Consider the following 14,652-nt stretch of genomic DNA (forward strand, 5'->3'; position numbering starts at 1 on the left):
CAATGAATAATTTAGCTTTTTCAGTCTGCTACTCATTTTAATACTACAAGCATGGATTTAAGGCTGCAAAATCTGCCCAGAGTTTCTTACAGTCCCAAGAATCAGAACCATACTTGCTGTAAGACAGTAGTGATGCAGTTACAGTTTACTGTTTGAAATGATATATGTTTAAGGCACAATAATTTCTGATAATTACCTGGAAAAGGAAGAGTAGCAACTTTATCAAAAGCTGATGGAGAAACGATTGATCATAAAGGCCTGGAAAACATGTATATGCACGTGTAAGTGGATACCGAGGGCCCTTTTTAAAAAGACTAAAGGTCAATGGATTTGGAGATCTAGGATGTCATTTCCTCTGTTTGTCCCTTGGTGGAGTTCTTGAGTCACTTTCGCCCTTCCCGTCAAACTGCTTTGTATTTCTTTCCAGAACTGGCTATCGTGTTTACTGTATTTAACCTTTTTCTTGTACTATTGTGAATACAGCGTCTATAATAAATGAAAAGCCCCCCTGAGATCATATCTTCGGCACCTACTTCTTTGTATTCTTACCCATAAACTTTCGTTGTCGTTGTTACTTCCCTTCCTGTGTTTTTGAGGCTTAAACTATATCACGGACCCTGAATGCTATTTTTCAGCTCAGTCGCTGAAATTTCTTAACTGCAAAGCAGTTTTAAGATGGCAGGGTTAGTAGGTAAATTTAAAACAACAACAAAAAACTACCGAATATGGTAAGTATAGGGCAGAATATTTGGCATAGAAAAAAGGAATCCTTGGCCAAATTTGATTAAATGTTTATTAGAACGGGATATCATTTCTATTTTAATCAATTTTATTTCTAATATCTTGGTTTCAAGGGGTCATTTCTTTCTATTCCTTTAAAAGAGAGAAAAAAAATACACAAATCCCCAACATTTCAACCTTCTCTCAAATACTTTGCTTCTTGCAAGCGATGACGTGCTATCACTCTGATCAACTCAGGCTTTAGGAAACTGATCTCGTTTTCTCTCTTCAGTTCTGGCCGCCAAAGCAGCAGCAACAGCAGCACAGCAGCAGCGGGCTCTTTAATTTATTGCAGCCGGTTACACTTTCGATCCCATTTCCTTCTGAACCCTTTCCTCTCAGGTTGAGAAGATAAATGCTGCCTCGAGTCTGAAAAGCCGGGCGGGGTTTGTGGGTGGGAGCGAATCCGGATATCATATTCCCGTGGTGAGGTCTGGTACCGGGGGGGATTAAGTCCCCCAGTTCCATTTAATGAAACTGCTGAGCACTTGTGACACTGGCTCTAAGACTGCGGAAATGGGGCGGGGGTGGGGGAAACAGCTTCTCGCCTCCATTCATCCTCCGCGCCGGCGGGAGGCTGGAGTTGGAGTGTCAGTCCCCAGACAGGGGGCGGAAGAGGACTTGGAGCTCCGACCGCGGCAAGGGCGCCCCGAGGGCTCCTCTCACCTCGCCCACACCCCCGCCCCGCCCATTCCGTTCCCCTTCCCAAGAACCGCGCTGCTGGGCTAAGCAGCCGGTCCTTGGCTTCTCCCGCGGAAAGGTCGGAGGCGGGGATCGATGGGGGAGGGTGAAAAGCCGGGAGGCTTCACTGCCCCGGCAGTCTGGCGCGCTGTTCTCCATGCCGCACACGTCGGACCCATTTCCCACGCTGGCTTGGCTCGGCGGCGGAGTTGGTCGGGATGAGTGGGGGGGGGGGGGCGGACTGGAGACTACCTCCCGCTTGCAATGAGGAAACCACTCCACTGTGAAGGACGCGCTGTACACCCCCACCCCCACCCCCGTCATCTGGCAAGAAATTTGCGGCGCTCTGGGGAAAAGCCTCCCACTCCTTCGCCCCTCGCTAGTGTGCGCCTGGAGATTGCGCTCCGGAGCGGTGGGCGAACGTTTGAAGATGTTCAGGGGCTTGTTCAAGTTTATGGTCTGGCGAGGGAAGAGTGAGTGTATAACGTCTCTGCCCACGCGGCTGCCAGAAGTTTGCAAAATCTTAGTAAAGGCTGTTAGGGGAGTGAGTGCACTGCACCATATTGCCGCGCATCGGAATGCACGGGCGCAAGGCCGCGGAGGAGAAAAGGCTTCCCTCTTTTCGCCTTGGACCTTGGGGGAAAAAAAGGGGGACCGGGTGTCGTGGGAAGCAAGAATTCTGCTAAACCAGAGTTTTCCAAATATAAGGGGATTTAGCATTACAGCCACTTAGCGGGCCATGGAAACGCTGCGGCGCCCGCCCCCGCCCCCCGGCTCCAGACTGCGGCGGTGTGCACTGAGTCTGCGCGCGGGGTTTTTCTCGCTGATGCTGCAGATACGGAGCGGAGAGGCTTGGGAGGCGGCAGGCTTGGGGAATGTGGGGGTGGCCGGGTTCCTGGCCTGGCCCGGAGGAGAAGCCGCTACACCCTAAGTGCAGCTGGTTTTGCAAACTGGAAAATACTCGCCAGCTCCCTGGCACTTTCATCCTCCGCGCCTCCACGATCCCCAATAGGGAGACCTTGGAAATCTCAGACGCCTCCCCCCCCCCCCCCATTCCTGCTGGCTGAGCCCGCCCAAACAACCGCGCGCTACATCTGCTCGTAGACTTTATTGGTGTTTGTCTTGTTTAAATCATTTTGCCTCCTCACACAGGTCTCGTAAAGGCGGAGTACCCACTCTGGACGGATTTTTTTTTCTTTTTTCTTCTTTTCATCTTAAATTTTCCTTTAAGGGGAGGCCGTTCGATGCTTATAGATTGGGCAGACGAGCTGAGAACCAACCAAATCCCAGCAGCAGCCTCTTTGCTCTTTTGAGATGGTAAGATTGTCCCCAAATATCTCCTGCCCGCCTCAACCCCCTTAATCCTGGCGGGCCCCCTTAGCCACTGAAATAAATGAAGAGCAAATGGCTACAGTTTTTAAAACACGAGCAGAACTGAGATCTGATGAGGCTGGCTGCAGTGGCTGTGATTGAAAACTGGGGAAGCCTCGCGTGGGGGAATACCATGTACGATCGAGTGGCACAAAGTCAAAAGAAGGAGAGAAACGGAACTAGGGACACTTCGGTACACAAAGTTGCCATTAAAGTTTATTTCCCTTTTATCCAGATAGGTGACGCTACACTTTGCCAGTTACTAAAGGCTGCAGGTTTCTGCTCAGAAAATAACACCGAGGCTTCCAACATGTGTTTATTCCCCAGGCGCGCGCACACACACGGTCTACCCCCGTAAGCAAGCACGACGACAGGAATGCCAAGCATTTAAACAAAGACAGGCACCACCCCAACCCCCCAACCCCAGCCCTCCGAAGTCTGCACTCCCAAAAAAGGATCCCTCTCTGGCTCTCTCTCGAGTTTGATGTTCTCTCTTAACCACTGCAGCCCATCATGGTTTCTCAGAACACCAACGTGGCTCCCTGGGCGCACGCGGGATCCCCCAAGCCATCGTTAACCATGCCCTAATCAAGATGCTAAATCGCGAAACGAAGACACTTCGGGGCGGGGGGTGGGCATCGTCTTTGAGAAGGGGGAGAAGAAAAATAAACCTTTCCTGACACCCGCGCCAGCGCTCTCACACACGCACTCGGCATTAGTCAGGGAGAGGAGGAAATTTACCAGCCCCAGGGAGGGAAAGCAAGTCCCCCGAGAAGACTGTGGCTGCACTCGTTGGGGAGAGGGGGAAAGGCTTTGGCTTAAAGGGGACGGGACTGGCTGGACTGTGTACACAAGGAGTGCCCCCCCCCCCCCGGAGCTGAAGCTGGGCTTTCCGGAGCGGGGCGGCTGGTTAGTACTCCCTCTGCCTTCCTCCCCTCAACCTTCCTCCCTCCCTCTCTGCGAGTGTGTAGTTTCGGCGGCTTAGACTGCTACAGCCACCGCCGCCGCCGCCGCCGCCGCAGCAGCTTCAGGGACAAGCTTGAGCCGCAAGCCAGCCAGCAAGCTCCCAGCAGCAGCCGCCACTTTGGGCAAACTTGCGGGTTTCCGGCTTGCGGCTAGCGAGCGGGAGCTTCCTATTTGCCATTCAGTGTCTTTGAGCCTTGGCAGTCCAAGGGGCGGCGAGCGCGCCCGCACCAGACTCTCCCAGACGCGAAAGGGGACGAGACAACTGCGGAATTCACCCGCCGTGCCAGGGCACTTCCGAGGCAACAACCGACTGGCACTTTTTCTCCCCTTGGCAAACTGGATTTTTTTTTTTTAAGCTACTTGGCAGCTGTCTCTGACTCCACCTCCCACTCACCCCCTCCCCAGCGCCTTTGGCTTTTCTTCGGAAATCCGGACAGAATTGGGCTTGTTTGTTAATTGCCGTTGGGGGAACCCGGCCGGAGGCTTTCGCCAGGCCAGCGTCGCCTGAGCACCGAGCCTGGTTTGCTCACCTTTGAACTGCAAAGGGATCAAGTTCAGCTTGAGTTGCCAGCATTGGGACTGGGAGGAGGGAGAGGGAGCGTGCAGGGAGAGAGTGGGAGAAGGGGAAAGGGGAAAGGAGAGGAGGGAGGAGAGAGGAGAGAGGAGGAGGAGGGAGGAGAGAGAGGGAGGGAGGGGAGGGATCGAGAGAGAGCGGGGAGAGAGAGAGGCTGCAATCTCCTCCCTGAATCGCACACAGCGCTGCAGATCCCAGTGCTCCGAATTGCGGGCCGAATGCAGGTGAGGAAAGGCACGGACTCTGCGGCTGCGAACCCAAACTTGGGCACCGCGCGGTGCGCACAGCTCAGCCTTCGCCCCCGCGGGCGAACGGCTGCTGCGGTTTCAGGCGGCGGCTTCGTGACTAATGACCTTGCGCAGAGTTGTTAAGAAAAAAAGAGAAATCCGAGCTCTTTGGGGTGAGAAGGGACTGACTCTCTGGGCGTCTCTGAAGATGGCTCGGACTGCTCTTCGGCGCGCGGGGGGGACCCGGACGCGGACCGCTGTGTGACGCGAGTGGTCTCCACTGCACGGTGCCCGAAGCGACCTGCCAGGGATTTTTCATTCTCGATCTGTTGACTGGCTCCCCCGCTGCCAGAGCGGAGTCAGAGTTCAGACTGGCTTGTTGCTGGCCCCAGCGCCTCGTGCAGGAAGCAACTCACGTTTGCCTGGGCAGCCGGAACAGAAGCTGGGTCTGGAGTGAGTGGCTGGAACGTGAATTGGACTCAACTCGAGTAGCAGCAAAAACGAACGGGGTTGGCAGGCGGGGGAGGCTGCAAGCTTGTTCCCCGCCGCTTCCCGGCTCCACCGCCCGCCTGGCGGAGCGGTTCCGGCCCCATCCGACAGCGCAGGGACGGGAGCCCGGGATCCTCCGCCCGCTGCGGGGATGACTCTGGGGGGCGCCGAGCCCGCGGCGCGCAGTGTCCCGTGAACTGTGAGTACTGCGACTGAACGGCGGCCGGCGAGCGGGCGATTAGCACCCATTGCATGAATTATGAAACAATAACTTTCGGAAGAAGCAGAAGAAAGGGGAAAAAAAAGAAGGATTTATCGCTGGTCCCCCTGGCCGACTCCGCACGGTGCTCTTGCCCCCTCCCTCCTCTCCCTTCCTCCTTTCCCGGAGAGAGAAGAGGACTGGGAGGAGGGCAGGCGGCCGGCCCCCGAGGAGGGGGGCGCCAGGGGGGCTGTGATTAGAAGGAGCAGTAGCAGCAGCAGCAGGAGAAGATGCTGAGGATGCGGACCGCGGGATGGGCGCGCGGCTGGTGCCTGGGTTGCTGTCTCCTCTTGCCGCTCTCGCTCAGCCTGGCGGCCGCCAAACAACTCCTCCGATATCGACTGGCCGAGGAGGGCCCAGCGGACGTCCGCATCGGCAACGTCGCCTCGGACCTGGGCATCGTGACCGGCTCGGGTGAGGTGACTTTCAGCCTCGAGTCGGGCTCGGAGTACCTGAAGATCGACAACCTCACCGGCGAGCTGAGCACGAGCGAGCGGCGCATCGACCGCGAGAAGCTGCCCCAGTGTCAGATGATCTTCGACGAGAACGAGTGTTTTCTGGACTTCGAAGTGTCGGTGATCGGGCCCTCGCAGAGCTGGGTGGACCTGTTCGAGGGTCGGGTCATCGTACTCGATATTAACGACAACACACCCACCTTCCCGTCACCGGTGCTCACGCTCACGGTGGAGGAGAACCGGCCGGTGGGCACTCTGTACTTGCTACCCACCGCCACCGACCGTGACTTCGGCCGCAACGGCATCGAACGCTACGAGCTGCTCCAGGAGCCCGGGGGCGGTGGCGGCGGCGGCGGCGGCAGCGGCGGCGGCGGCGATGGCCGGCGTGCGGGGCCTGCCGACAGCGCCCCCTACCCCGGGGGCGGCGGGAACGGCGCGAGCGGCGGCGGCCCGGGCGGCTCCAAGAGGCGGCCGGACGCACCAGAGAGCGGCGGCGGGACCAACCCCGGTGGCCGCAGCAGCGTGTTCGAACTGCAGGTGGCCGACACCCCGGATGGCGAGAAGCAGCCACAGCTGATCGTGAAGGGGGCGCTGGACCGGGAACAACGCGACTCCTACGAGCTGACCCTGCGGGTGCGCGACGGTGGCGACCCGCCGCGCTCCTCTCAGGCCATCCTGAGGGTGCTCATCACCGACGTGAACGACAACAGCCCCCGCTTCGAGAAGAGCGTGTACGAAGCTGACCTAGCCGAGAATAGCGCCCCAGGGACTCCCATTCTGCAGCTGCGCGCCGCCGACCTGGACGTGGGGGTCAACGGACAGATCGAGTACGTGTTCGGAGCGGCTACAGAATCCGTGCGGCGGCTGCTGCGCCTCGACGAGACGTCCGGCTGGCTCAGTGTCCTGCACCGCATCGACCGCGAGGAGGTGAACCAGCTGCGCTTCACAGTCATGGCCCGCGACCGCGGGCAGCCCCCCAAGACGGACAAGGCCACGGTGGTCCTCAACATCAAGGACGAGAACGACAATGTGCCGTCCATTGAAATCCGCAAGATTGGGCGTATCCCACTCAAGGACGGGGTGGCCAACGTGGCCGAGGATGTTCTGGTCGATACCCCCATTGCTCTCGTACAGGTGTCCGACCGAGACCAAGGCGAGAACGGGGTAGTCACCTGCACCGTGGTGGGTGACGTGCCCTTCCAGCTCAAGCCAGCCAGCGACACAGAGGGCGACCAGAACAAGAAAAAGTACTTTCTGCACACATCGGCCCCTTTGGACTATGAGACCACCCGGGAATTCAACGTGGTCATAGTGGCGGTGGACTCGGGCAGCCCCAGCCTCTCCAGCAACAACTCCCTGGTTGTCAAGGTAGGAGACACCAACGACAACCCGCCCGTCTTCGGCCAGTCAGTGGTGGAGGTTTACTTTCCGGAGAACAACATCCCTGGAGAGAGGGTGGCCACGGTGCTGGCGACAGACGCTGACAGTGGGAAAAATGCAGAGATTGCCTACTCTCTGGATTCTTCCGTGATGGGGATCTTTGCCATTGATCCTGATTCTGGGGACATCCTTGTCAATACGGTGTTGGACCGGGAGCAGACGGACAGGTATGAGTTTAAAGTTAACGCCAAAGACAAAGGCATCCCGGTGCTGCAGGGCAGTACCACGGTGATTGTGCAGGTGGCTGACAAGAATGACAATGACCCTAAGTTTATGCAGGACGTTTTTACCTTTTATGTGAAAGAAAACTTGCAGCCCAACAGCCCTGTGGGGATGGTCACAGTGATGGATGCCGACAAGGGGCGCAATGCGGAGATGAGCCTCTACATAGAGGAAAACAGTAACATTTTTTCCATTGAAAATGACACGGGGACCATTTACTCCACAATGTCTTTTGACCGGGAACATCAGACCACATACACATTCAGAGTTAAGGCTGTGGATGGGGGAGATCCTCCCAGATCAGCCACAGCCACAGTCTCTCTCTTTGTGATGGATGAGAATGATAATGCTCCCACAGTTACCCTTCCCAGAAACATTTCCTACACTTTACTGCCACCTTCAAGTAATGTCAGGACAGTAGTAGCTACAGTGTTGGCAACAGACAGTGACGATGGCATCAATGCAGACCTTAACTACAGCATTGTGGGAGGGAATCCCTTCAAGCTGTTTGAGATTGATTCCACCAGTGGTGTGGTTTCCTTAGTGGGAAAACTCACCCAAAAGCATTATGGCTTGCACAGGTTGGTGGTGCAAGTGAATGACAGTGGGCAGCCTTCCCAGTCCACCACAACTTTGGTGCATGTGTTTGTCAATGAAAGTGTCTCTAATGCAACTGTGATTGACTCCCAGATAGCCAGAAGTTTGCACACCCCACTCACCCAGGATATAGCTGGTGACCCAAGTTATGAAATCAGCAAACAGAGACTCAGTATTGTCATTGGGGTGGTTGCTGGAATTATGACAGTCATTCTAATCATCTTAATTGTAGTGATGGCAAGGTACTGCCGGTCCAAAAATAAAAATGGCTATGAAGCTGGCAAAAAGGATCACGAAGACTTTTTTACACCCCAGCAGCATGACAAATCTAAAAAGCCTAAAAAGGACAAGAAAAACAAAAAATCTAAGCAGCCTCTCTACAGCAGCATTGTCACTGTAGAAGCTTCTAAACCCAACGGACAGAGGTATGATAGTGTCAATGAGAAGCTGTCAGACAGCCCAAGCATGGGGCGATACCGATCTGTTAATGGGGGGCCTGGCAGTCCTGACCTGGCCAGGCATTACAAATCTAGTTCTCCATTGCCTACTGTCCAGCTTCACCCCCAGTCACCAACTGCAGGGAAAAAACACCAGGCCGTACAAGATCTACCACCAGCCAACACATTTGTGGGAGCAGGAGACAACATTTCAATTGGATCAGATCACTGCTCTGAATACAGCTGTCAAACCAATAACAAGTACAGCAAACAGGTAAGATGTGTTCCAAATATATTTAAATATCCCACAAAAGGCTAATAACTCTGAGACAGAGCATCTTCTGTGAAGTTTTGTTTTCTCTCTTTTAAAGCTATTAGTTAAAAATGTAATTGCAGTAATTTAATGTTATTTCATAGATCATTAATTGAATACAGGCCATCTACGCAAGGTACACCATTGTATTTTGCAAGTTACCAAACCAGTGTTTGCTAAGCTACCTAAGAACGTATTCAAAGTAGGCAGTGTTTTGTACATCCCCTTATACTTGACAGTACTAATTCATCCTACGTTTTCTGTTTTCAGGATAAATATGTATATATTGTTTGGATGGTTAGCTTTAACCTGAAATTATTTTGTTTTGTGGTTACTAAGTGGATAATTGCATCCAGGGAGAAAATTTCTTAAGCTACTGCCGGGACCTATGCAAATTGGACACTATAAAAGTTTTAGCTATGTTATGTATTATGTAGGATTTTACAGATCACGGAGGCTAGTTCATGCAAATACAGTACCAAGTCTGAGATACTTAAATATTGACTACTTTGACAAAAAGGTCGGCTTAAAAATATTTAATGATACGCAAATATCATGCAAAACTACAGTTTTAATACTTCAGTGTCTGCAACAATTAGACTTCTGTGAGGCTGTGCAGTTAGCACTCTCATTCTTCGTGTTTGGTGTTAAAAGTTTATAAGCAGAAGTAAAGTGCATGACCCATTTATTATTTAAGCCAAGCAACAGAAATGTTCTTGTTTGATGCACTGTGTACAAGAAAATTTTGGTCTCCATTGTGATATCCTGACACTATTAAGTTTATATGGAATATTGGATAGAGTTGTTTTTCACTGAAATGTGGAAACAGTTTAAAAAAGCATATTTTGAGATGAACTTCAGAAAATAGAAAATCTATCTTTGGAAGTTTTGCTTGTGCGATATATGTAATGCTCACGAAGTTTACTTTTTACACCCACCAAGTTCTGACACTCAGCAAGTAAAACCTTCTGGAAACTGCTGTGTCTAATGCTGTAGCAACCCCACTAATAAAATGCCATATATTTCTTATCACAAGAACTCATCTCAAAAAATGCATTTATGACTGTCAAATAATATCGAATAATAGTTTTTCTATTAAATATACTTTGCATGTGGAATGTGCAATCTGAGAAGAATTAAGGGAAAAGAAAAAGTTGTTTTATAGCGTCATTAAAGATGTTATTGATGGGCTCATTAAAGACAGAAAAGAGATATTAATTCCTTATTGCTTTCATAGTTTTAAAAACCAATTTCCTAAAGAAATATTTGCTACTTATAGTACTTTATTGTAGCTATTTGGATAAGGAGAAACAGACTTAACATGATTTTATATCCAATTATCAAAGCAATCCAAGAAAATACAGGCTTGAACTTCATTACATCAAATGGCTTTTGAAAATATGTGATGCCCGTGAGCCTGAGTTACTTATTTCTTTTAACCTGAAATTTACTAAGTGGAGGGTTTATATTTGTGGTGTTATAGCTTTACCTGGAGTTAGAAGAAGATCTTTGTTTTGTTTTTGGTACTTTTATCAGTTTTGTAAACAAGGACACTTCTAGTTAAAATAATACTACTTTTCCAAGATGACTTAGAAACACCCACAAATAAATTTAGATCTATAGAAATTTCCTTGGAAAATTATAACTTGTAGTGCAAAAGTGTGTGAAGACATCTTTCTGCAGCATGTTTACTTCTTCGCTGTCATCCTAATAGGACGTTTTGTCCCGTGGCTGAATAGCATTTGCATTCTAAATTGTGTCATCTTAAACTCTGGAGCGGACATATCAAGTGGCAGATTTATAGATATTTTATACAACCCCCTCATATGTTCTGTGCTGTCACTTAAGCTTTATTTGGCTCATCAAATGGGGTTGGCTCTATATTCTTGAATATTTAAGACAGCCAATATCAAGACTGTTGTGGCATCCTGTTTAAAAGGCAAAGTGATATGCTTATAAATAAAGTAATGTGTGGTGTTAGACTCTTAACAGAGCGAAGAAGTCCATATACCAAAATAGAAAACCTGCAAAGCCATCGGTATAAGTCATACAGTTTGCCAAAAGTGACTGGAAAACTTGTATGTCTTTCGGTATTCAAAAGCTGTGTAAAGTTTTAACCATAATAAATAGCTGAACCAAAATGAAATAAGAATGAAACACATTCCCCTTAATGTAATTAGTAATAGTAATTGATACTCTTCATCTCTTCAATATTGCTGTCAGGGGACAAGGGATCCATTTACAAAGTTACAGTCTGTTTAGACATCTGACACAATAAACAGGATCTTTTTTTGTCCTGATTTTTGTTTATACCATAAGTAGATTTCTATTTTTATTTTTTTAAATATTACCTTTAATTGTTATACAACTGCCAAAATGTATTTTCTATGATTAAATTTGATGTAAAATAAAAAAAAATAAAGAACACAGGTTTTGTTATAATTCGCCTCTTTGATACTGAATTTATCTGAGGAAAACCCTGAGGGATGCCGTACTTTAATTCCTTAGGATAAGGATTAATTAAAAATCAGAGATTTTATCTGACGTAAAGGCTTCATTTTATTTAAAATGTTCTTGAATTGCCTTACCATAGTTCTTTACCTGCGATATAATGGAAGTGGTATCTGTTTACAGTGTTCTTATCTTCATGAGACTTAGACATATCGAAGTGTTGCTCCTAATTCCTGGTAATGGTTATATTGTAATAAATTAAACAGCTTTGTGGAAATAAGTTTGTAAATAATACCCCTCCCCCTTTTTGGTTTTTTTTTCACAGGGTCTAGAAATTTTCAAATCCAGCTTCTATAGTTACTCTTTGGCAGAATCTAGAAGATGTGTATTGCAGAGTTGCTGTATTTTTTTTTCTTCTGAAAATCACATCTTAGCAAAACTGATGATGTAGCCCAGGTTTCCATAGTTCAGACCTTTGCAGTTCAAACAAAAGCCCTTGCTCTCAACTAAATAATGTGACTAGTTGAGCAGAATGTGGATCATTGACAGCATTGTTGAGATTAAGTGTCCACCTTTCCTTTGCTTGGTAAACCTGGTTTTAGTGGTGGTTCAAGTTTTGTGACTTGGAAGTACCCTTGTGCTTTTGACTTGTAAAATAAAGGCAGAGGCATTCTATTTTTCTACTTATTTCTTAATCTTCAGAGTTTTATTATGTGTTAAATATTTTTCAATTTTCTTAAAGAATACTCTAATTCTGAAAGATTAGTAAACATATAAAATTATAGTTACTACTTTGTTTATTATTTTTAGGTCCTGTTGAGTTTATTCATGCCATGCTGTTATTTAGATAATGCACTGGCAAGTAAAAATTTTATTGTATTTAGTAATGGAAAGTAAAGTATTTTACTTTTGGCAAGAGTAGAGAAGATACAGCTTGAATAAACATTAACTTAAAAATCCATTTGTAGCTGATGCAGAAATACTCAAGAAAAATTCATATTAAGTCCAGTGACAGTTTCCCTTGCCTTTGGAAATGTGGAATGTAGTCTGAATAATGTTCTCTTTAATTGATCAAATTGTGTTCAATATATTCATTGTATACTTAGTAAAAAATATGGCAGAAATTATTTTTTAAATTACTTCCAGTCTGGAAGCAAATGGATGACTTGCCATCATCTATGAGAGTTCTCAGCACTGAGAAAACTATATATCAATTTGTCTGTGTATGTATATTACACCATACATACTATAGTAGAAATGCACCTGCAGAGTGATGACAGCCACAGCTTCTAGTTTCAATTTGATAAGCACAATTTCTACAATATGGTTCTTCTGTGTATAACCAAACACTTTCAGGAGGTACAGTGCAGCTGCCTTTGGTGGAATTTCTGTTACATTTGGCCTGATACAATAGATAAGTGGCTAATAACTGATGAAAGGTTATGTCTTTAGTTGGGAGATACCTACTAAAGCGACATTACCTAGATTTCTCGATGTCTGTGAGGAAGGAAAGGGTCATCCACTGATTTGATCTACCTTGAATATATAAATTTTTATGGAAGTCCAGGTAGAACAATTTGAAACTTATCTCAAACTTATCCCAAGTTGCTTAGTAACCTAGACCTGAGACCACAAAGTCAATTCATAGATTTTAAGTAAATCATGCAGCTGGATAAATACAGCAAAATCATTCTTTCGTGTTATCTTCTATTTTTGAGTAATTACATACCTTATATGTGGAAAAGTGTACACCTGGTATCTCTTTCTCTTTCTCTCTCTCTCCACACACACAAACACATACAGATATATTCATATAAACCAACTATGGTGCCATTAGACTTCTATTTCATTGTAATATTCATACATTAATATACGGAACATATTTGAACTTGAGACACATGCAAAAGTGAAAGAAAATATAATCAGCCATTTAGTGTTTGTATCTAAAATCACTGGAGTCATCACATTTTGGAATTAAAAGATATCATCCAGACCAGTTCCCTCATTTTGTATGAAGAGAGACTGAGGCCTTTCTCTGTCTGTACCTTTGGGGTGTGAATTTGGTTTTCTGCTGATTCCTTGACTGATGGAATGAAACTTAAGAAGTTGAGGCCTTTATGAAAAAGTAACTTGGTTGAGATCACAAGATTATTGAGGAGACACTGTGGATACAAGTCATGGAATGCAGAGGACAGTGTTTTTGGTTTTTGTCATGCTACCTCTAGGAATAAAATTGAATTTACATAACTTTCTCTGTATGTATTTCAATAGAGACAGAAATCTGCTGAGCTCTACCTGTGTCTGTATAACTATGTATTTGGCTATGAAGACTGACTTTCTTGCAATAGAAAAGAATTCTGTTGTAGGCTCTGGTTTTTATCTGTAAATTACTGGGGAAATTATAATTCAAGTTTTGTAGACAGTCAAAAGAAATTAATGGTTCTTTTCCCCTATGTAAAATAGCAATTGATGACACTCATTGAAGTAACTTAACACTGTTTAGAACATACATGCAACAGGTTAATTGACAGAATTTTTAATTTTAACAGAACCATGACAACAGATGTAAGCTCCTCTCTGGGATTAGTATATCCTCAACAAAAACATAATTTTAATGGAAATTAATAGAAGATTTCTATACAGTGTGTATGAAGTTTATATGCATTCTATTTGGGGTAATCTTTTAACCTTTTTCATCAATGTGGACGATTCTATTTGGCTTCTATGCTCCTTTGCATTTTGTCGGCTTTGCAGGTGTGCTCTACCTTCGAAGTATCCTTAACACACAACCGTGAACTAATTTTTCCTCTACATTTGTTTTCTAGCAAATTTTTTTAAATGTGACATTTTTTTAATTTTTCAGGCTGATTGCCTCCTTTGTTAGGCGGTTAACCAATCTAGTGTATCATATTTTGAATTTATATAGTGATAAAATGCTAATGATTGAGTTTATTAATTTCAAGAATAAAATTTGAACTGTTTTAAAAACTGAATACAGTGTGACAACTATTGCTTCGCTGTAGCCACCAATGCTATTAGATATTTTACCATCATTCCTTTTCCTGGGAGAGACTGGTGGTGGAGGTGATGTTGGAAATTAAGTACAATAATTGTTTAGAGCTTTATGTTTAAGCTGTATATAAGAAATTTCTAGACTATAGCAAGGTTCCCCATCCATTTGTTTACTGTGGCTCTATAGAAAAGGTAAGATCTGTTCATATAGATCTTGAGTCAGCTTTACTTTTCTCTCTTATTTATTTTAAAAGCCCTTAGAATCTTTTCTAAAGCAGGGACTCTGTTTCAGAACATTACACAGTGCTTTATTTAGCATTAGTGTTGTGGGAGAAATCACATTCCAAGAAGAATTGAGCTGAAACCACTAAAACTAAT

The 14,652-nt window shown here is 46.5% G+C and overlaps 1 protein-coding gene across 12 annotated transcripts in view; it reads left to right on the top strand.

Moving 5' to 3' along the window:
* The first annotated feature begins 3,029 nt into the window (after positions 1–3,029).
* PCDH7 (protocadherin 7) overlaps positions 3,030–14,652 on the top strand; it is a 408,598-nt gene continuing 396,975 nt past the window's right edge. For 11 of the 12 annotated variants that reach the window (XR_008958477.1, XM_026508683.4, XM_044387650.3 and 8 more), the window contains exon 1: positions 3,030–8,772. Coding sequence is in view for 11 of the 12 variants with exons in the window: in XM_026508683.4 (XP_026364468.1) it covers positions 5,578–8,772 (3,195 nt within the window). In the remaining variant the exon portion in view is untranslated. Of the gene's footprint in view, positions 8,773–11,587; positions 14,253–14,652 lie in introns of those variants that run through there. The other variant, XM_057309848.1, reaches the window with a different exon arrangement.

The sequence above is a fragment of the Ursus arctos genome, unplaced genomic scaffold (genome assembly GCF_023065955.2).
Source record: "Ursus arctos isolate Adak ecotype North America unplaced genomic scaffold, UrsArc2.0 scaffold_9, whole genome shotgun sequence".
NCBI classification, from domain to species: Eukaryota; Metazoa; Chordata; class Mammalia; order Carnivora; family Ursidae; genus Ursus; species Ursus arctos.